This window comes from Vidua chalybeata, chromosome 5 (genome assembly GCF_026979565.1).
Source record: "Vidua chalybeata isolate OUT-0048 chromosome 5, bVidCha1 merged haplotype, whole genome shotgun sequence".
NCBI classification, from domain to species: domain Eukaryota; kingdom Metazoa; phylum Chordata; class Aves; order Passeriformes; family Viduidae; genus Vidua; species Vidua chalybeata.
In genome coordinates this window covers 44,576,982-44,601,257 of record NC_071534.1, presented here as the reverse complement: position 1 = coordinate 44,601,257, position 24,276 = coordinate 44,576,982, and the positions used below count along the sequence as shown (strand labels likewise).

The 24,276-nt window shown below is 38.0% G+C and overlaps 1 protein-coding gene across 1 annotated transcript in view; it reads left to right on the top strand.

Annotated features, from left to right (window-relative positions):
* CNTN1 (contactin 1) overlaps positions 1 to 24,276 on the top strand; it is a 214,117-nt gene that overhangs the window by 115,262 nt on the left and 74,579 nt on the right. The window contains exon 3 of the mRNA XM_053943219.1: positions 22,284 to 22,416. Within this exon, the coding sequence (XP_053799194.1) occupies positions 22,302 to 22,416 (115 nt within the window). The 5' untranslated portion in view covers positions 22,284 to 22,301. The remainder of the gene's footprint in view (positions 1 to 22,283; positions 22,417 to 24,276) is intronic.

The window sequence follows — 24,276 nt, the reverse complement described above, 5'->3', positions numbered from 1 at the left end:
GTATGGAAATCTCATTGATATGAAAGCTAACCAGTTGTCTTCATCTTAACTTAAATGTAATAAGCTATTTAAGCTGTTGAATACAATAAGTTCAAAATATCTTTCTGTGACCTCATAATGTCTAATGCAAATTGTTACATTCTAAAAAAGTTACTGATTCTGTGTCTCTTTCCCCTTGTGTTCAAGCTCAGCTCTTTGTGTGCTTTCAGAAGCAGATGATGCAATTTCTCAGGGCCCGGAAGAGCAGGCTGCTTGGCAGGGGACGGCACTGCATGAGCCAAGGCAGGGCCAGTGTCCTCAATGACACCAGTACCATTTGTGCTGCCCACACACATCACCTTGTTACAGTCTCCATTTACATACTCAGGCTGCTGTGCCAGCCTTCACCTTTCGTACACACAGACACATACAAACATGCAGATCCTTCCATTTCTTATGACTGAAACCACACTCAGGTACATGTACTTGCATGTAGATATACACCTCGCTATTTATAACTGAGGAGGTCCAGTAATGGAAATCAGGAATCAGGCAGGATTGCCAGTCTGAATTGCCAGTCTGGACTGAAGTCAGCAAGGCAAGGTCAGGTCTGGGCACAGGTATCTGCAGCATTTTTCTGGCAAGAGCCCAAGTGCAGCGAAGCCCCCAGCCCAAGGGTCAGCACATGCATGAGTGTCAGCCTCGGGGAGGCTTCTCACAGCCCATTCTCATAACACATAGGGACCTATGGGGTGTGTTCAAATAGGTGTGCAAAACACAAAGATACAGTTCAAGAACAGCAGAAGTTACTTCTATCAAGGGCATTCCCAGAATCTGTGATAAGCATTTTTTTTAGCACGGCATGGAATAAGACAAGCTCTGTCTTTTTGAGCAATTCGCCCTACTCTTCTTAATGGCAAACATGGCACAGTGAGATGTGTTGAGTCTTCAAGCCCTCAGTCAACATTTTGTAAAGATAAACATTATCAGTTAAATGAGTTTTGCAATTTAAGAGAGGATATAATTATAGTTTGTTTTATATTAATACAATATTTGTAACTTCGATATACATTGATAAAACAGAATCTCATATCATATCTTAAAACATGTGAATTTGAACAACTTTCCAATTTGTACCAAATACTTTGTAGATTCCAGTTATAAAAACAATATAAGTTTGTCTTTTTTCCATGTAACCTGCAGCCATATGCTAAGAGCATAATGCTTTTAAGACCATTGTCAGTTTGTTTATTATTTATTTTTATTTAGAAACTTTGTTATTGTTTAGTTTACTGCTTAGTATATTTACTACCTAGATACTTAGTACTGTTCAGTACTAGCTCTGTTTTGTCAATTCTAATAATAATTTCCTGCACAGCACTTCTAAAGGCAGACAGAAGCACACCTTTGGACATTGTCATTTCCCCCATTTTGTGACAATAAGTGAGTGCCAGCCCTGTGTTCCTGTGCTAGAGAATAAGAATACTGATACAACCTTGTCTTTTTACGTGAAATTAAGTTTTAGGAGAAGCTTCTGAAAAGTGTTTTCAGATCTGATAGGGAGCAATTTTTTTTTTTTTCTAATAAAACATTTTGAAAAAAGCCAGTAGGTTTCTTTGTGGTGGAAAGCAGGATACTAGACATGCCAGGAGCTGCAAACAGTTAAAGTTCCCTGAGAACCTGATTCTGTGTAATCTGGATAATAAAAGCCACTCCCTCCTGATAGAAGCTGCCTGTGTATGAAAGCACAAATTTGCTATTATTTACTGTTGGCTCCAAAGGCAGGAAGCTCAGTGGGATGCCAGGGGGTGAAGACCAGGACCCTGAGCAGCTGATGAGTATGTTGTCTGAGCTTCCTATCATCTGACCCTTGTGGAGGCAGGCCTCCAGTGGCACCACTCATTTCCTTTCCCAAAGGACTCATAGTTTATACCCATTCAAACATGAAGATAAGAGCTGGAAGCAAATTGGTGATTATCAATTACTCATTATTCATATGATTATTCATTTTTACATATAAATTAAATCAAACCAAAATCTTTACACTGTGAATTACGAAACGAGCAACACCCTATGTACTGGCATGCTTTCTGCAAAGTCTGAAGGGAAGAAAAATGTAGGTATTACATTAGGAGTGCCACTCATTAAACCGTCTCTAAATTGGTTTGCTCTAAGCTTTTACATGTAGTAAAATTGCATCTTTGAGAAATATCTTTGTCATCTATCCTGGGTGTAATTGTTTACCCAGCTCAGGTACTGGGGGACAATTTAGGACCTAGCTTTAGAGTAGGAGGTGTCAAATGCTGACACTCACCATCAGGACCATGCAGCACCGAGCTTCATACTACAGTTGTATCCTTCTACTATACCCATGTTTATAGGATAACAGGAAACAACTCTCTAGTTTGGCACAAGGCAATGTAAAGTAAAGCTGGGGAAACCTTTGCAGGAAATGAACTGTATCTAATCCAGTTTGATACTGTCCCTGAGGCCAGTACCCTTCCCTCCTCTGGGCAAGCTGTGGAGTATATTACAATTGGAGGGATGAGAAAGCATTCCCTTTGTCTCCTCACCTTCTTCCACCCATGCTGTCTCTCAAGTTCATGCCAGTACTTACTGCTAAATAAGATGTGGTACTCTATTAAAACCCAAAACACTGAAATAATGAACTGTAAAAACTTGGCAGGGGCAAAGTGTGTTTTGTTAAGATACCAGAAAAGAACCACAGGGAGCTGGTCTTTGCATTTACTCCCATCAAATGAAAAAGAAAGCAAGGAAAACAGCGCAACTACTAGGAGGCTATCCTAATTTTATTTTGAGACTGCTCATATTTTCAGCATTGAATCCGCTTTTCCTTTTTGCCCAATTCTGTTGTTTTTTCTTGTCATTTTTCTGTCATCTTCTGTCATATTTCTTCCTCCTTGCTTTTCTTTTTGAGTGATTCTGGTCAGCTGAAATGTTAATTGGCTCCCTGACAGGCCAACTCAAGGATTTGCAACTTATTTTTGCCTGTCACCTGTTGAAAAAGGACAGGAGATTCCTTCTCTGACAAGAGAGGAGTCCATTAGTGACACAAAAGCAGCAGCTGCATCACGGCAGGGATGCACAATAGTTATATACATCACTTACTCTTTATCTGCTACGAGACACTTGGACAGATTGTTGCCTGTAATTCTCTTCCTAGGGAAAAAAGAGTCCATACAGTGCTTAAAATCAGCTGCTTTCTATTTTAATTCTTGAAATGACATTTCTTATCTCACAAAGAGGTCTAGAAAAATTATTTAAATACAAACAAAATTGCACAGCTTAAACATACTTCTAGTACAGTGCTTTACTGTTTCTATTTTTATGTTGTATAACCTTATCCAGAAGGTGTAGTAGCACAGTGGTGAATCAGGTGGCTTCTAAGGACACTTTCAAAATCTGTGATTCACTTAGACTGACTTGTCTGAGAATTCAGATTTCATACATATATATATATATATGTATATATATAAAGCCATAATAGCCTTATTTATGCAGCCAATATATTCAATGTATTCATCATTTCTTTCCTAATTCTCCACATGTAATATTGAAGCTAGAAACAGTTCAAATATAAATGGTTGTGTTTTATTTCAGTTTTCATTAAAAGAAGGGAAAACTAATAAAAACTGTAAGATTCTTAAGTGGATTACAGCCAAGAAATCTGAAGAATGCTGTGGTCACTTTTTAAGCCTCCTTTATTCTCCTCTTTTATGCACCATCACACTGAGCTTTGGCAGGATGCTCCCTATAGAGACAGGTTATTTTCAATCTGCTAGCCTTCTTTAGTCTTTGCCAAGGGCTGGTAGTGATGGGGTTTCAAACATCTTTTCCAATGATGGAATTTCATATACCCTTTTTCTTTGCTTTTACTCCTTTCAGAAAAAATACTTTCTGTCTGGGTAATGTGGTAACATTAGCAGTGCATGCGGTGCAGTGTGTTGAACTAATTGCCAATTAAATAATAGGGAAGGCCAAGATCTAACAGAGAATCATTGTGCACAGTTCATTAACTGCATTTCACAGAACCGAAAGCATGCCACATGATTTTTAAAAACAGGTTTAAGGAATAAACAGTTTCTTCCTTAATACTGAATAGCTGCAATGCAGAACAGATTGAAAGACAGGCAGACAAATTGTTCCTGGGGTTTTCAGTTCCTCCCCCTCCCTGAGGTAGATATCTGTACAATTCAGACATTTCTGTGGATTAGTTTATCATCTCCATGAGGTGAATGGCTTTAAAAAAGACTTAGGGAGTCTGGGAGATAATCAGTATCTTAGTGTTACATGTAAATATTCTTCTCTGACGTTCAATTACAGTAAAATAGGAAGTATTCAGTAAGATTGAGGAAAGCACTTCAGATGCCTTTCACGCAGATTTTAAAATATCTGTGACTTCATAGAAAAATCATGAGAATAATAGAAGTATTTGAAAGCATACCTTATCGTAAGGGGTAAATACCATAGAGAACTTACAAAGACTCAACTAATACCTACAAGCAATGGTAAAGTACTATAGGAGGAAGCTTTTGATTAGTAAATAAAGGTACAAAAAGGCTGGTTCTTGATGCCACTGGTTCCTGGCACTAGACAGAGGCAGACAAGAAATGGAATGGAGGTACATGTGTTTATCTGAATGTGGTTGAAATTAGGCAAAAATGGCCAAAACCAGTTTATATTGAGTGTGATCACGCAGCACTTACAGGATAGCTAGGGTATCAGACCCAGCCAGTGTGGGTTTAGGAGGTAGGTCGTGCTTGACCAACCTGGTCTCCTTTTATGACCAGGTGACCTGTCTGGTGGAAGCAGGAAAGGCTGTGGATGTTGTGTACCTGGACTTCAGCAAGGCCCTTGACACTGTCTCCCACAGCTCACTCCTGGTAAAGCTGCAGCCCACGGCTTGGACAGGAGCACTCTTTGCTGGGTTAGGAACTGGCTGGACAGCCGGGCCCAGAGAGTGGTGGTGAACGGTGCTGCATCCAGCTGGGGCCAGTTGCCAGTGGTGTCCCTCAGGGGTCTGTGCTGGGGCCAGTTCTGTTCAATATCTTTATTGATGACATGGATGAGAGGATTGAGTCTTTCATTAGTAAATTTGCAGATGACACTAAGCTGGGATTGTGTGTCAATCTATTGGAAGGGAGAAGGACTCTGCAGAGAGACCTGGAACAGTTGGATGGATGGGCAGAGTCCAGTGAGATGGAGTTTAATAAGTCCAAGTGCCGAGTCCTGCATTTTGGCCACAATAGCCCCCTGCAGCGTTATAGGCTGGGGACGGTGTGGCTGGACAGTGCCCAGGCAGAAAGGGACCCAGGGATGCTGGTCACCAGCTGGCTGAACATGAGCCAGCAGTGTGCCCTGGTGGCCAAGAAGGCAATGGCATCCTGGCCTGCATCAGGAATAGTGTGGCCAGCAGGAACAGGGAGGTCATCCCTTCCCCTGTAATCAGCACAGGTAAGGTCATACCTTGAGTGCTCTGTCCAGTTCTGCCCCCTCAGTTTAGGAAGGATATTGAGACACTTCAGCGTGTCCAGAGGAGGCAACAAGGCTGCTGAGGGGCTTGGAACACAAGCCCTGTGAGGAACAGCTGAGGAAGCTGGGGTTGTTTAGTCTGGAGAAAAGGAGATTCAGGGTGACCTTATCACTCTCTACAACTCCCTGAAAGGTGGCTGTGGTCAGGTGGGGGTTGGTCTCTTTCTCCAGGCAGCAACTGACAGTACGAGAGGACACAGTCTGAAGCTGTGCCAAGGGAAATATAGGCTGGATATCAGGAAACAGTTTTTATGGAAAGAGTGATAAAGTACTGGAATGGCCTGCCCAGGGAGGTGGTGGAGTCACCATCCCTGGATGTGTTTAAACAAAGACTGGATGTGGCAGTTGATGCTATGGTTTAGTTGAGGTTTAGTTGAGGTTTATGGTTTAGTTTAGTTTAGGGCATGGGTTGGACTCAATGATCTTGAACCCTCTTTCAACCTAGTGATTCTATGAAAAACAAAAAATGAGACATAAGAAGTGAATTATGTTTGGGGAAAAAGTGGGAGTGTTGATCTTAGAGTGAGCAGCATCTCATCTTAAATAATGAGATTTGATGTGTCAGAGTTAAATTAAGTGGTGGAAATGAGTAAAATGCTTAGGAAAAAAAAGGAAAGGAGAAAACACCCAAAAATATTTGAAAATTATATTTTTAATAATAGATATAGAAGTCATTTTGAAAATCTTTGCCTGTAGCATTTGAAGTATCAAGTTTAAAGTTTCTCAATACTCTTTGACATATGGCCTATTGCATAAATTTAAAATGTACCATGAAGCTTGTTTTTTAAGAGAGAAGCAGTGAGATCTATGCAAAATACATGGAGGTCTGTTTCTTTATCTTGCTGCTGCTGAAATGATGAGTGTACTGGTTATAAAGATTTTTTTCTTGCAGGTAATTTATTTCTATGTAAATGGAACATCTTTCACCATAATTCATAACCCAATATCATCTCCAGACCTTTTGTAATTGGTGTAGCTACTGTCAAGAAGTTTTTATTTTTCCATGATTTCTTTCTATATTTTTGATCTCTTGATCACAGCTTTGTTTGTAGCTTCCGCAGCTGTTTGTAGTATTCAGAAAAGATGTAGTTGGAGTATTTTTAATTGTTAGGAGCAATAAAAGTTGCTCCTCACTAAAAAATAATATACTTTGAACCTCACTGGAGCATGGCACTCTATCTTTTGGAATCACAGTGCCCTTTGCGGAAAACACTAGAAGGAGGTGCTATAAAATGGTGTTGGGAACAGGGAACAAGGCTTGTCAGTCTGAAAGGATCCCACTCTGGGGAAACACCATGCTTGAACATCATCATCTGCCTTCTGTCTGCAGCTCAAAGTCTTGAAAGGCAGTGAGAGCTCTGAGGTAGGTCATCTGCCTCAGGTGCTGGTACTTTCTGCCTTGCAAAATTCAGTAGTTGCTGAAGACCTCAAGAGCTGGGAATGTCACTGTATGCCTTGCTAAAATTTTACCATACATCCCATCTAAATAATTCCAGAATCAAATTCCAGATTTTTGGTTTTATTATGTTTTTCTCCAGAAGATAGCAGTACCATTTTGTCTCCCATATTTTCAAGCCATGCTTATGTCCTGTGACTAGGATATTCCCCAGTCATCTCCTTGGTATGCCAGACAGGTTGAACAAGCAAAGTTCTTGCCATAAGGAATTTTCTCCACTTGTTCTGTATATATTTATATGTTTTACATTTCTCCATGCTTTTTTTTTTTAAGTCTCTTTAAATAAATATCTTTCAGCATTTCAGTTATTGATAGTGTTCATATATGAGTCATGCTAGTTCCAAGCAAATTTGCTTATTCCTAACAAGCAAATTCACATGATAATTGTACTTCTTAGTCATTTAATCCCTAAGGGCCACACAGTTCTTTTAGCCACAGCATTGTCCTGGAAACCCCAGTAAAATTGCTTGCCCACTGTATCCCTTAGAGGTTTTTCAGAGTTGCTGCTGTCCAGAGAGCACCCATTCTGGTTTATAACCTCCCTAATTTATTCCTTTTTGCACTGAATGCGTTGGTTTTCTAAGCATGGAAGAACACTGTGGCTGCTTTGTGCTTACTGTTAATTATGTTTTTTTTTTTAAAAACAGGCTTTTTTCATTTGAAGTTATACCAGGAGTGAATTTACATTTACTTCCAAATGACAAGTATTACCAAGCTGAACTGGTCTAAAACCTCTTGTAATTTCTTTTTCCATGTCCTTCCTTTGGCACTATTACATGGGAAAGACCTGAGACTTCAGAGTTCTGTTTGTATCTTGCAGTTGTGTGCTTACCTGGCAGCATGACCATCAATACAGTTCTGAAAGGGAATGTTGTACATTGGGTTGGTTTAGCTAGGGATTTTAATAAATGTTAGTTAGGTTGGCTCTATGTACCCCTATTTTCCCTCACAATGGTTTGCGCCAAGTTGTTTACCACAGGAGGTCTTACATGTCAATCTTGTAGCCACTCCCTGATTCTTCTTGTAAGTTTTGTATCAATCACCCCACCTTTGCAATGCTATTTGTCCCAGAACACTGTACCCACCTCCGTTATGTTCCCATAGGTTGTTAGGCTCTATGTCTCTCCCCTGTTGTCTGTCCCTGTTGGGCGAGAGGGGTTTCCACCCCTATCTGCCCACCCCCTATTTAACCTAATGCTTTCTTTGTCCCAGCGCCATTTTTGCCTTGCGGCGAGCTGGGGACAGTCGCTCCGATCATCGCAGTGACCATGCAGGAAATAAAATGTTCTCAGGCCCGCAAGCAAAGTGTGCCTCTCTCGTCCCTTCACTTCCTCTCAGCGTGAAGCTACCAAAGCTGCGTTACCCACGCCGGAGCGCTCAGCACTAGTGGGGAGGCAAACGCCATAACCCTGCTGCGCCCGTGCACGCAGTGGCTACGGACTCACAAAGGCAGCTCTAGCCGGGCTTTCCAACTGCTTGAGGCTGTAGCGAGCAAAAGCCGCAAGGGAAGACATCAGAAAGGAAGTTTCCTGTGTCAAAGTGACCCTGAAACATAGCCTCAAAGAGATATACTTTAAAGTCTCTTGAATTGAAGGAAACTTTTACAATGCCTGCTGTAAGAGCTGTTAACAAGGGCTGTCAGACTTCTTCCACCTGAATGTTATTGTAACATCTAACCTGTGTCTGTTGGGAATTCGGAAGAGAAGTGGGTTATACACCACATAAGAAATGAAAAATAAAATGTGCAAAATCAATAAAAAAAGTTGATTGAAACACAAAAAAACCCATTTAGAACCACACTCAACATACATATTCAGTTTTGAATACAAAGTTATTAAAAATATTTACAGATTTTAGTCAAATTCATTAAATGGTTTCACATCATCAGATGATCCCTTTCAAATAATCCTCCTCAGAATTTATTTTAATTTATGATGATGTTTTTTCAGTTTATTTTAGCTAGATGGTTTCAATAAAATTTATGAGATGCTGGATGAGTCACTTTTGTTGGTTTTCCCAGCTTTTACAGAGAGAGGAAACTGAGAAGCATTTAAAAAAGTGTTATTCCATTATCAGTCTCAATGAATAGTGAGACACAAGAGATGTAAAACTCAATGCCATTCCATCAGAAGGCAACCTATTTCCTGGTTACAATATCTTATAAATGTTTTTCAGTCTATTAGCTTTTGCTGCACAATGTTGCTATTACTTCTAACACCAATCACCCGTATTTTTCCCCACGTGATCCTGCTACAATGCATCTTTCACAGTTTAATTCTCTAAAATATCTAGTCTTTTTCTAAGGCCATATTTTGAAACTTGTCAAAACTTGTTTCTAGTTCAGTCTCTCTCTCAACAATGTCATCTCTATTCCATGGCCTTCCTAAGTCAGCACACCTTATCTCATTGTTTGCATACAGATGTACAAGACTGTGAGAGCTTTCTGTCAGGTTTTGTGAATTCTTTACAAATCCATTTCTCATATCATTTATTTTAAAGCATAATGGAATCCAAGAACTCTTGATATTGGTCACTTAGGATCATCATCTGACCATTTCTCTCTGTATTACGTTCAGATGCATTTGGTGTTCATTGTAGGTTCACACTCTGCAAGATAAATCCAAATTGCCAACCACAAACATTTTTTTAAAAAAATACTAATGATGTGTTAGAAGAAATAATCTTTAGATATGCCATGAAGCATAAAATAGTGGCATTAACAGGAGGATTTAATGAAAAAATCTGACACATTATATGTTATAGGCACAGCACTATAATATTTTGTGAATAGTAAATTTGTCCACTAGAGACTGTTTTCTTGAAATTGTGAACTAGAAAACAAACATCAAGACAGATGAAGGATGATGGTAAGAAAAGGAATTAAATTGTCCTTACTTTGTTTTTTCTCCTCAATCGCTTTTCTTCTGATAAGACACAGAGACAAGTCTGAAGGCACACAATTTACTGAAGAATATAGAAAGGTATCTTAAATAATCTCCTCAACTGTAATCTCAGGTGTCAAATATGAGAGCAGAGATGAAGAGAATTTTTCTTTCTGTCTGTATCAAAAAAATCTGTTCTTGACCATGTTATAGAAGTCATAGACAAAGGGGAGTTTCCCCATGTAAACCAGGAAAAATCTAGCTTCTATTCAATTCTCATGTACAAGAAAGAGGTATATTAATGTACATTATTTCCCAATTCTTTGGCACATGCTCTATGAGGGGATCTCATGCCTCCTGGAGTGAAGTTTGCTACATATCTTCTGAAACTCATCTTTTCCTGATAATCTGGTAACACTTTATTCCCATAGAAACCCTAACGTTGGTCCTGGGATCCTAAACCACCATTTCCTTTGTTCCACTGTGCTTCTACTTAAATCCTGCAGTACCAGTATGCCATACTGACAAAGGACTGTATGCTCCTGTTGTCATGTTTTTGCTGAAGAGTCCAAAGAATGATCTACAAAAGCTTGGACTTGATACCATGTGTTGGATCACAAATACTGAAATCTTAGGTCTTCAAAATTGCCCTTGTATTTCTGTGTTTGGTATAACAGAAAAGACAGATTACAGCATTAAGATAAATTACCAAAGCAAATAATAATAATATAAGATGGGATATCTAAGATAATATTGACTTATTGTCATATTTCAATGTCTTATAAGAGGATTTTTGTGTTATACCATCAGCACAGAAGCTATCTGTGCTGTGACCTAGAGCTACTTTGTAGCTACTCTCTTATAAGAAGAAAAAGGTGATATATAAAACTGTGATGCAAAATTTCTGGTTAGTTTAATTGTGTATATTGAATATTTTATAGTCATTTTCTCCACTAGAAGATGTTTTTCATACTGTTGGTACTGTAATGGAAATTGTATTTTTTTTTTTTTTTTACTATAAGACGGCAAATACTCCCAAAGAATGTTACAGAAACAAACATTGTACAGTGTACATTTAAAAGGTGATTTATTGTAATATTTTGCAAAATGGAAATACTAAATGGAATAGCTACATTTGTGTTGCTGTAATGATTCATTTGACAGATGCGTTAGCAGACCACAGAATGTGATATACAGCAGTTCTGGATCACTACAAATAGCATCATCCTTCACATAGCTTTTAAAATATTCTTACACATGTTCTGTGTTCTCATATCTCCATCAGTATGAAAGCACAGGGATTCCAAAGAAGGTAATGATGCTATTTAATTTCTAGTATTGGTTACTGTAAGTAACACTTTGTCTGTTCTCTTGTCATTTCAGCTGTACATCTGGGGGTAATTTTATCAAATATTTTTTTTTACAAATAAATTGAACCTTACATGCCTCTCCATTTAAATTAGATCAATTAAGAAAAGTTGAGCACTTTGGAGAAAAGGTCAAGGAAGAAGGACAAAGGCAGGCATGATAGAAAGTATGTGTAAAAGTTAATGGATTGAAGCATAATCTATAGATCCACTAGCATATCACCAGAATTATTAGAGTATATGCTGATTCCTTTGCTTTTACTGGGTAGAACAATGTCTGCAGGTGATTGTATGCTTTTCTTTTTCTTAGGTAATGGGTTTCTTGCCCTTCAATTGTGGTACCAGACACTGAAAAATCAGAAGATTAATATTGTGTGAGTACTTAACAGTACAGTTTGAATGACCAACCTTGCTTGTTGGACAGTTTTGGCTCCCAAATAAACCTAAATAATTGGAAAAATTAAAATATTGTAGTAATAATAATAATTCTATTCTTTTATCCAGAAGTTGGAAATCAAGAATTAGGAAGTATTGCTCTTTGGCCAGAGATGAAAACTTTAGGTCATAATAGGGAAAATGAATAAAATTTCAGTGCATATTCCATGTATAAGTTTTAAGCAAAGACATGATATGTTTGAACTCTCTTCAGTGCTGAAAAACAGGAGTAGTAAGCACAGAACCCTAGCACTACTACATACTATCTCATATTTTCAAGTCAGAGCTATTATTCAAAACTGGTAGGATTCCTATTTTGAAAGAATTCTCTTCTTCAGATATAATTTACTTCCATTTTCATTATACCTGTTTTGTGAGAAGTTCCTAAACGGGGAAAGCCCCTGTGTTGGAGGCCATGTCAGGTCCATGTCAGAAATGCAGTAAATACAGATTAGCTGTGCAGGACCTGTAGGCAGTTGTTTAATTGAGTCTGTGGGGACTCTATTTCATTGCATGGAAAAACATGGAGTTGCTGCAAGATGTGACAGCATGACTTTGCAATCAGCACCTTTTGAGTGAGGTTATTTTGATTTCTTGGCTTATCACCTTAGTGAAATAGCATCTGTGAGAGAATGTACTCATATGTTATGTTCAATAGAATAATTATCAACTAAAACATTTTTAATATTTGACATTAGTTGATTGAAGTGGACATCCTAGTGCAACTTTGATAAATAAAGAGAAATGTCTTTTTTTGGGGCTGACATGCCTAAGCTGTATTTATTTACATACCGAAATATATCTTTTGACACTGAAATATGAAACTTGGAACACGATCCGTAAAATGAAGTTTTCTAGGCTTCATTACTGCAAATCGGTGACTGCCTCTTGTGATTTTGCTGTACATTTTCATTCTATATTTAAATATTTGCAGACATGTCAGTAGATCAGACTTTTGGCTTTCATATATCTGTTTGCATTTGGGTTTTTTGTTTTTTGGGGTTTTTTTTTGTCTTGATATTCAAGTATAAAAAGCAAAGTAGAATGTTTTGCCTAATCTCTTTTGGTTATATTTATAGACCTGCTATTGCTTAGAAGTGATCTTAAAAAGTTCTCTGCATTTAATCATTAAACTGATTAGTCATAGTTTTTATAATATAATTCTCATACTTCATATACAGACATTATTGTATTTCAAAGATAAAATACTGGCATTTTGAAAGATACTGCATTACAAAGATAAAACACACTCTCATGGAGCTTACCTTTCACATCATTGTAGGAATTCAGCATCAGATACATTTCTGTGAACTTTTTGGTTCTTTTTTGGGGGGGATTGCCAGATCTGGTTGCCTGGGCGAGGTGAGCCTGCAGCAGCTCCCTGTGCCCATGAGAGCCTGTAGTGATGCTCAGCAGCTCCCAGTGCATGCACAGCTCTGTGTGTGGCTGGCCACCTACAGCCGCAGAGTCACCAACAGAAGCAGCCCCAAGAGCCTCAGGCTGTCTGGCTGATCAGGGTGGATCCCTTAGTGGAAGCACGTGTACATACACACCTGGACCCCGCCCTGCCCAGGACCTGGCCCTGGATGCCCAGCTGTCCCCAGCTGCTGATGGCAGCACCACTACCTGCTCCCAAGCCTCTTGCTGTACTTGCTGGCTATTTTATGACTGCTGGCAGTCCCACATTGGCATTCCCACCCACACCAACATATCTAATCAGCTTCCATAGCTGCTGGCACCCTGGATGCATGGATCCCTGCAGCCTGTCCAGTTGCCCCTTGTCCAGTTGCCACCACTCAGACCTCTGACACATTCTGTTGCCTCCGACTGCTGCCACCACAGGGACCTAGACTCTTGATCCCATCCCAGTGGTGGGCACCTGTGCATCTATCCCCATGCATGCACACAGAATTGGAACCAGAAGAGTCACAACCAGACCCTTTTGTCTCGTTGCCTGTCCATTTTCCTGTCTATTTTCTTCCTTTATCCACCTTGATTTGATCTAAGTGCAATCATGAGATCAAGATTCTGAGTATCGTTGGGAAAGTATGATCTCTCATGTCAGCTGGAGTGGTTTTGGCACAGGGATTTCCAAAGGCTCTTCTGTTGGTATATGTCCTTGTGTTCCTCCTTGTTGATATAGTGTTAAGAGAGATTTCGGTACATGCTGTGTGCCTCTGAGGTTCTACTGGCCTTGATAGGTAACTCATATGAAAAGTGTCAACTGACAATTAGGAGGCAAGAAACTAAGCTTTCAAAAAAATTAGTTATGTTCTTTTTTTTTTTCTTCCCAAAAATCTGAAGACTACAGAAACAATGCTTTAGTTGTAGGTCATGGAACCAATAGAATGAAACCATTACTTGTCTGCTAAAATCTCCGGAGTACAGCTAAGCCTACCTCATGAGTATGTATCCTTGAAAAGCAGTCTTTAAAACACAGAGGATCTTTGAAATCGTGATGGCAGCTCAAACCTATAAAAAATGCCAATGAATCTCACCAACATCTGTTCTGAAATGTGTAAGCTTAAAACCAAAAGGCACAAATAATGTATTGTTCCAAAATTCACCAGCAAGTTCTAGTAAACATTGAATTGATTCTCCTTTTTCTCCTTTTTGCAGCTGCTAGTCTGATTCAAACTGTTTATTCATAGGATGAAAGAGATGTTTTTAAGTATTCTCAACAGTTCCAAGTGATTGATATAAATTTAAAAAATGCTACTCTGATTTCAAGAGAGTTGCTAGGAAACATGCGTTTTGAAGATGGAATTTCCCACTGAGCTTGTCTTTGGCTGTATAATAAGTAGTATGTTATAGGGTGTCCTGAGTTGCAGATTATAGGGATAAACTGTTAATTTTTTTTGTATATAAATACATCTGCTGTGAACTTATTGAATATACATGATTCATTCCAGTATCTCTATTTACTGACAAATAACAATGTATTACTAAGTTCAAGAAAATGTAAAAATCAAATGAAAATGCCAAAATGCCAAGAGCATGATAAAGATTTTTAAACAGTCTTTGTTTCATTTTTCTGAAACAAAATGATTGTTTTTTCTTAGAAATGGATCTCTTTAAGATTTAATTTCAATATGATGTTCTGATTAATACTTTTTTTCTTTTTATAAACTTTAACAAAATTTAAAGCTCAAAAAAATAACATCAGTAAAACACTTCATTTTTCTCAAGTAGTTAACGTGTTTTGTCCCTTAAAAGTTATTGGCCAAAGTAACCTAAAAATCTGTGTTATCATGAAGGAATACCCAGTTTTACTAATGGATATTTATTTATATTAGTGGCTGATGTTTTTTCATGCTGATTTTAGATACTTGGATATGTTTGGTTAACTTGGAGTCAAATTTAAACTGCTTGGTCTTTAAGACGCAATTGGAAGCTATTCGTACATATGAGAACAGAGTAGTATGCTATTCTGTGGGATGCTTGGGACTTGGAAGAAGGTTTATTGCTGAACTATTTTACCAGGCAATCTTTAAGCAGCAAAGCCCTTACAGCAAACTTTCAGAAAAGTGAGTAATGCCTGTGAGTTATGACAGTAGTAAGTGATCTTTTTCTTATTTATTACCTTAGAAGAAAGCGCAACCAGTTGCTGATAGAGCAAGTAGTGTGGATAGGGCCTGTCTGACCCTCTGTTGCTGATGTGTGAATTAAAGACCTGTGTGTAAGTACCACTAAGTAAGACTTTGTGATCTGAAAGTATTTCAAAACTATGTTTTTGCACCTGCCTAAAGAAAAGTAACTCAACTGTATTAATGATTAATAGTAAAGATGAGTTTTTGAGCTTACCACAAATTAGAAGATGCCTAAGGTTCCTGAAAATATGTGTTTGTAATAGTATTACCAGATGACCCTTTGTTACAGAGGTTTTGATTAGCTGACCTGTGAGGCCCTTGTAGGGAAGAAGATTAATGTTGATTCATAATGAATCAGTGGATGCAAGTAAGAAAAATAAGACATATTATTAGTTGTATTTATTATTAGAACTATGAGGACAAAATAAGAAAAAGACAAAACAGAGAGAAATAATGAAAATGGGAAGGATGATGCAGCCTGTTGGTGCATTCTTCCTCAAGTGCAGGACCTGCATTTGTCTTCATTGAATTTCAGACAATTCTTCTCTGTCCGTCTCTCCAACCTGCTGAGGCCCTTTTGAAGGGCATCAGCCCTTCTGTCAGGTTTGTGTTGTCAGTGAACTTACTGAGGATGCATCTTCATCCAAGTCATTGATGAATGCATTAAAGCATACTGGGTGCATTACTAATGACAGGACTCCAGCTAAACCCTGTGCCACTTGTTATGATACTGTGGGATCTGCTGTTCAGCTAATTCTCAATCCACCTCGCTGTCCACTGATCCAGCCTGCACTTCTGGAGTTGTGCAAGAACTGTGTTCAAAACCTTGCTGAAGTCGAGCTAGAAAATACCCACTGCTCACCCCGCATTCATCCAGGTAGTTGTTTTATTGTAGAAGACAATGAGGTTGGTCAAGCATGATTTTCCTTTAAGGAATCTTCGTTGCCTGCTCTTGATTGCTTTCTTATCATCTGTGTGGATAGAGATGGCCTCCAGCATGAGGCACTACATGGCTTTCTAAGTATTGAGGTGAGGCTGACTTTTTTGAAGACCAGAGTGGCCTTTGCTTTCTGCCAGTCCTCAGGTACCTTTTCTGATCACCACAACCTTTCAAAGATAATTCCTAGCAGCCTTGTCAGAGTGTTCATCAGCTCTCTTTGAGCATCCTCGTGTAACCAGCATTCTCACTCCATTTAGCAATGGACTCACATTATATCCTTTGTTTTCCTTTTGTTATTGGCGCAGTTGAAGAATCATGTCTTCCTTGTCATCTTTGTCCAAATTTAATTCCAGATGGTATTAAATTCCAGATCACCTCCAAGATACTGGTTCTTTGTATTTCCAAGTCAATGTTTATTAAGCAAAGTCACAGAGCTGATTGAGTTATCCAGTAGTGATAGAATTGCTTGCTAATTTTGCCTGTTAAAATATATTAATGAACTGATTCTGGTTTTTTTTTTTATTTATTTTTTATTTTTTATTTTTTTTATTTTTATTTTTATTTTTATTTTTGGTTACTTGTCACCTGTAAGCAGTTAAAAATGTTTAGTTATTGGAGGGGAAGAATTAGACTGCATGTTGCTCCAACTTTGTGCTTTTTTGTTATGTCATTGCATAATGTCTGAAATTGTAAATTCTGGTCAACAAGAGTATCTTACTTACGGGCTATCAAATTGATGTGCTTTTTAGCTGGATTTCATTCATGTGAAAGGGAGAGTGTAGCTATATTCTTTATAAAAGATGAAGTGGAAAATATTAGAAGCATGACTGTTGGTGATGGACTGTTTGGGCCAGTGGGCAGTACTGTGAGTGGTGGATTTGAGATTCCATTTCCACTTGAACAAATCTGTCAAAAAGAAAGATTAAAATTATAGAAATCACAAGAAAATTAAGTATTTCTACAAGCCTTTATGAAGGGAACTAAAGTCACATTTGGACTTCTAAGTGAGAGCCAGCTAACACCTAAAATCTTCTGCAGATACAGCAGTGCTGTAAGAGCAGGGCTGGCTTGGAACTTTGCTTACAGCAATCCCAGACCACTGGAATGAGACAAATCTGTGCAGTGGAAAGGAACTTGACTGTCATCACTTTTCCAGTAATAGAGAAAGCTATAAATGCTAGTGCTAAAGTATTGGCTTCAGAAGTACATTGGATTGTGTGTGGGTGATGGTTGAGAGGCCAGATGTATGAACACGATTCAGTGCCCTTTTTAATGGCACATTTTTACCCAGATTGTCAGAACTCGTTCATTAATTACAAAATTAATTTGCAAAGGCCAAAATAGCAGAAAAGGACAAAATGTGATACAATAAATAATATGCAATGTATATAATTATATTTTTAAATGAAACATTTTATGGTATTTCTACATACTGAGGAAACTAATAAGATTTGTGAGGAGTTACTTATCATAGAAAAAAATGTCAACTCTGTTAAGAAAATAAAGACGATGAGCAATTACATGCTTACAAAAACCACTGAAAGAGTCTGAAGTAAAAACAAATACAAAACACTGATTAGGCTGAAGTATTGTGTGACTCCTAAAAGACTTTGATTATAACTTGCCACTGTGCTAATTTGCGAGTGAATTATTGCAATTATATATATTCATTTTTTGAAAAAGAGTAGAGAACCACATATTTCTTTGAGATTCTTGTATCTATTTACAGTCTAAGCTGGACAGAATCTCTACCAATTCTAAAACTTGAATGTCTATAATTATCATAATATACCAGGAAATGAGGATAATAACAAGCATCTTGATTTACCTCTTCTAGCTAACTGTACCATACCAGAGCTCCTAAACACTTTCTTCTGCCCCTTCTCTTCTCCTTTAGCACTTGGGGCTCCTGACTGGAGCCTGGAGTGGATGTCGGGGGCTGATGCTGTAATCACGCTGCTCCCACACTGAAAGCCTTGGCAAGTGAGGTTCAGGAAAGCTCTTCCATGGTAAATGTTGAGATTTACTGACAGAGGCAACTGGTAATTCTCATACATTTTTATCTAACTATATCTCCTTCATTTTCCCTCTCTGCCTTCTTTTCTACTGGCCCTTTTGAGTTGGTTTATTGCTTCCATCTTCCCATAGATCCTACATGTCCCACATGACATTCCTTCTCTCTGTAGTGTTGAGATCTTTTCTTTGTCTCCTCTTCACCCCTACAACATCCCCTACTGTTGCTCTGCTGTCCCTTGTCTATCCCTAGCTCTTCTTGATTTCAAATCTGGTAGATTATGTACCTTGTTTGTACTGCCTTTGATCTTGAAAATCTTTATTCAACTGACTTCAATTACCTGCTGTTTGTAATTTCTTTTTGTGTCTACCCTATAAATGCGTTATGTCCTTGCAAAACGATGATGTCATCTGCATGTTTGGATTTAGCAGGGAGGTGATGGAAAACACTGTCTGCTTCCATAACTCTAAAATAGGTGTCTTTTTTTCTTTAATAAATGCCAAAGGGCACTGAAGATCTGAAGAAAGCCTCACACAATATGGCAGAAAATGTAGATATTTTCCTAAAGTGCATTTTGAGAGATTAAAGAATCCTTACAATTGGGTACTATAGCTAGACAGGTTTACCCTTGTGTCCTGGGAGCACCTCTCATCCTAATGAAGCATCATGAGACACTGCAAGCCTCCAGAAGCACTCTGGTAGGTCCCTGTGTTCAAAATTAAACGTGCTTCTCATTCAGCAGCCAATACCCCAGTTTTTTCCACCTCCTTTGGAGATTGCACTCCAGACAGCTCACCAGAACTTGTATTTTTTTGAATCTAGCAAAGTCTCTATAGTGGTGACTGGCTCTTTTAGGAAACGGTAGAGTTGATAGGCACTTAAGTGTGTTAATGAGCATTAGTTAGTAATTGAACATGGCATGGTTGCAGTTAAATGCCTTCTTGTTTTAATACATATTTTTAAAATGTCTTACTTGTTTGCTAAAGTTGTGATGCTTTGTTTGGAAGAAGGAAGTATGTCGAGGTATGTAGTCACTCTCTGCTTTTTCAGAGGAGAAAAGTGATTCGGCTGTTCATTTGTTCAGGACTGATTTTTAATTAGGCAGCAATATCCCTCTCACTCTGCAAAGAAAAAAGGTTGAGAGCTGTAGAGCAAAAGTGGATTGTGCTGCCGGAGCACTGCAGCCCACAGTGCTGCCTCCAGCACGAGTGCTGCTACCTCAGATATGCCAGAAGAACTCCTTGGGCAGCTGGGTGGTAACACTGTGCACAGCTCTACCACCTGACACACACAGCAATAACCTGTGTGCTGTCTCATCTCATAGCAGCCAGTTCTGCCAAAATTCAGCAGAGCGATGTGAAACAGCTTCTCACCTGCAAGCTGAGATGAATCAGGAGGGATGGCTGTGCTATATATACAGAACCCACTCAAGCGAAATAAGTGAGAATAGGGAAAGGATTTAAATCCTGGGTGGATATTTTTGTCTCTGAATAAAATGAAGAATTTATAGCATTTACTGACACAGTTCTTATTTACTGCAATTGGAGCCATTGTTCAAAGCTTTTTTTTTTTTTCTGAGCCAGCAAAAAGGGATTTTTGGAGAACTAGAGGACATTGTATCTTTACAAAATCAAACCTAAATTCTGCTGGAGAGAGGGAGGAGGGATCTTCCATCTCTGACTATAATGTCAGAGAGCGCAGTGCTTTTAACAATCTCCTCTATCAATACACTTGAACACAGTTATTATCATCATGAGCTGCTGTGTAATTACCGTTGTTCCCTAAAGAGTTCCTGTTTCTTTGCTATTTAATTATATGCATTATTTCAGCATAACTATGCAATTTACTCATGTCATTTGGAAACAAATGTTTCAGGCAAGGCAGTGTCATATCACATAGATGTCACAGTCTGGGCATAGCTGCTGGAAAAGTATACAAAGTATACAAAGTCATTTCTTGATCAAACTCATCTTCTGGATGAGTCATACAGACACAGTAGTTCATACTAGTTGGTCAAGGTAGATGCCTGAAATAGTTGTGGATGTCCTTTGTGTGACAGAATCTGAAGAAACTTTAGAGCCAACAGAAGTGGGAAGGTAAAGACGTTTAGTAAATCTTTCTCCTTGGATCCAGCTACAGTAAGCATATGTGTTTGTTGCCAATCTAAGAGCCTTTTTCTAGGGAGTATTTCTAAATAAATCTCACTTCTGGGGAATCAGTGTTTAACTCTTGTCTGTCTTTTGCTGAGCACAGTTTTCATGTAACAGCCATAATTGTAGGGTCATATAGCTTTTAACTTTTTATTTAGGATTTATCCTGCTTTAAAAAATGGAAAAATGTGACATGCAACAACTACTGTAATTTCTGAGCCAAAAGATTTTCTTGTGATATTTCTTGTCATTTTCCTGCATTATGAGTTTATCAAAACACTCTTGAAACTCTGTTCTAAGGAAAGTTCACTATTTGAGGCATGTTCAAATGAACATCTTAGCATTATTCTGAGAAAGAGGGGACAAGTAAAAGGCCCCAGTGGCCAAGACACATTCCTAGACACCTCAGGGGGAGATGTGAGAAACATACACTGCAGCAGGCATGTCTTACAGCAGCTCAGATGAGAGGCTCTTTGTAATAAGGGCAGGATTTATCCTGACCATACTTAGGGAGTCAAGTGTATTTGTACTTTTGCTTTATAATTTAAAATTGCCCCTTTCTTGGTGTTGGAAGTGGGAAATGGGACAGTTTCAAAGCAAGATTTAAAATATGTGGATTTTGGAAATGAACAATTTAGTAAAAATTTTGATGTGGAAAGGACAAGTATCATGGTAAAAGGTGCACGTCACTGTCAGAGTCATCAATTCCTGGCATGGGAGGCTGGAAAGCAGGAGCACCGAGATTACACTTTGCAAAAAATGACAATGGAATATTAGAATCATAGAATCATTTAGGTTGGAAAAGACCTCTTGAGATCATTGAGTCCAGCTTCTAACCCAGAACTGCTCAAGTCTACCACGAAATAATGTCCTTCATCTACAGGTCTTCTTTTTTTAGCATGCACCATGTTCTGGGATGCATATTACTGAAGGGTGTTTAAGATGTATAAGCATATTTTCCAATGAAATAGTAACAAAATGAACATACTGAGGGGACTGGATGATATCAGCATGTGCCTGAGCTACAGTATTCTGTCAGTGATAAGCTGGAAGCCTTGCTTTCTGTGAAGTTCTTAATGAGTGCTAGAGCAGAACCAGTCAAGAAGCAAGAACAAGGTGTGATGGATGTAAAGGATGTATTTATATATTCGTGAAGAAATCCATAAAAATAACCTAGAGAATTGCATACTGCAAACATGATGACACGTTTCCCTGAAGAGACAGATAATAGTCTCCAGCAGAAAGAAAAAAGCTAGCAAAATATTCTGATTGGAAGTAGTAACAAATCTTACAGAAGCATCTGAAAAATAATTTATAAAATCTTAGAATATTCAAAAGAAACTGCATGCTTTTTTAGCTTGGCTTTAGTATATATACAGGCAGACCTTCTCCCATATGAAAAAGAGAAACCTTTGAAAACAACATTGCAATAATGATTATATTCAGTATTTAAAAGGAAACTCATAAAAACTATAACCACCTTTGTGAAGGATCATTAATTCTATACTAAAAGTTTAAAACAGTGATATACTAGGCAAAATGGATCTGAAAGAGATGCATGTGCTTTAGTTTCACTGTAGTCTTCTTTTTACAGACTTTGAAGTCATGAATTGAAATGTAGTATTTATTGAGATGGATGATAGAATCCAGAAGAGAAGTGTAAAAAAGGATAATCAGTTTTAACATTTACCATATTATACTATCATCAGAACACCTGAGTACTCTGAAACAGAGTGCTCTCTGAATAATAGATATAATTAATTTGATCCAGAAATTCTGATGATGATTTATTATTCAAAAAATTCTCTCCTATATTAACTCTTAAGTATTCAGTTTAGTCATCATCTGACAGGCCAAATGTGATATGAGATAAAGCCTTATGTCAGAGTTATTGACTCTCTTCTTTCTCTGTAACAGGCATTTTTAGTTCTCTGAATGATGGTATTGCAGTGCACAATTCCTTTTGAGATAATGGCTGAACAGAAGATAACCATTTGGTTTTTCATCTGTCATCTTATTACACCCTGTTTTGTCTACTCCCTGGCAGCAGGTAAGATGATCGCCTGTGTTAATTCCTTAAAGTAATTGTTAGTTTTATGTGTTTCAAGGATACTTAGAATGTTTGTATGGCTTTAATTTATTTGTGCTGATACAACACACTACTAAATGTAAACAATAAAACTGACAGGAAGCATATTTATTAGAATGGCTGCCATTATAAAAAGTTTTAAAAAAAGACAGATCTGGACTTTAAATTTGGCATTGTCTAATTTGATACACAGAGTGAAATCTTTCTCTAGATTATAAAATTATATCAATTGTCTATTGTGCACAGATGATCAACATGTTTAGAATAATGAAAACCAAAATCGTATATTATTGATACCATCTAAAATTCGTAATTTTTCCGAACCCACTGTAGTGGTAGTTTTTTGTAAGACAGTGGGGTAGTTCTGCATATTCTGATTTCAGTTTTTTATTAAAAATTGCAATTTTTTTTCATGAATAGAGGTGGCACCATAAATAATAAAACATTCTGGAGTCATATTTCTAGCATCTGCATTTAGAGAAATGTTTGCAATTGAAATTTCAGTTCCATTTTAAGAGATAGAGGGAGGTCTGTGAAAAGGCAAAATTCCAGTTGTTCCAAACAACTTTGAAATTTGTAAAGCTTGTTTCTGAATTGCATGCCAATTTAAATGAATGCTGGGTTTTAGTTGCTGGGATGAATTTTTCTGTTAGCATAAACACAGCATGCACAAAATATTGACCAATATTTGAAAAGTGCAAACATTGTGTAGTAATGTTATGGTTATTTTCAAGGTAGGCTTTAAATCCTTCCCTACTTTGAGGGTCACAAAATTGCTTAATCTGGGATATCATTTCAGGCATTGCCTCAGTTTCACTACCATGACCTTATTCCTCATTACCGAGTCAAAAAATCTGATTTATACTTGATGTAAGATCATTGCCTTTAAAAAATTAGTCCAGAGCTCACAGGATGATTTCTGGTTTAGCAGGAACATTACATTATTCCATGGTTTTGAATGGTGTTCTTTAGTCCACGTCTGAGTTTGATGGAGGATTTACTGATGCCTAATAAAAATCAATACCTTCAAAATAAATTTGCTGTGTGTATCAAGAGTTTTTTCCTTTGTTAAGATAAGAGGCTTGCTGATAGCACCAAAATTAAAACCTTAAACTCACCACTTTAATTCAATACTGGGCTTTTCCTGAAAGAATAAAAAGTAATAATTAAAAAAAAGATTGTGAAGTGCTATCAGTAATGTTACACACGTGATTTTGGTCTGGACCTGTTGACATCAAACAAAACAATCAGCTGCAGTAGCCAAACAAGTGCTGGACACTGATTGGTGAAAAAGGTGAGTCAATCAAGAAGAACAAATGTTCAGGTAATTTCTTGACAGGCAGGATTAAATCATTAATGTTACTCTGTATTCTGCACATCACAATTGTGCCCATTAGCCAAAAAAACCTTGGCAGCAGAATGTAGGTGCTGACAAGTTCCTGAGAATGGCATTGGAAGGTGATGGGCTGTGAGGGTAACAACTGAGTGACATAGGAAGAACAACAAAGTGGGCTATCATGACACTGTGTGCAGCATGAGTACACACTGACACTGTCATAGCAAGGCTCATTTGATCTCTCACTGGACTGTTGTTCTTGGCAGTCTTAGATACCCACAAACTAGATAGGAGCCATTGGTGTGAAGGATTGTGAATACAGGGCAGGTTCTAATAGTGCTCTTACTGTTCAAACACATTTCCTAACTTATCTCCTGGTATGGAATAAATACTTGCTTGCATTTTTCATCAAAAGCCAAAGTTAAGACTTGTGACCATCTCTAAAGGTATGGCACCACCCTCCAATGTGGAAGATTCCTAGTTTT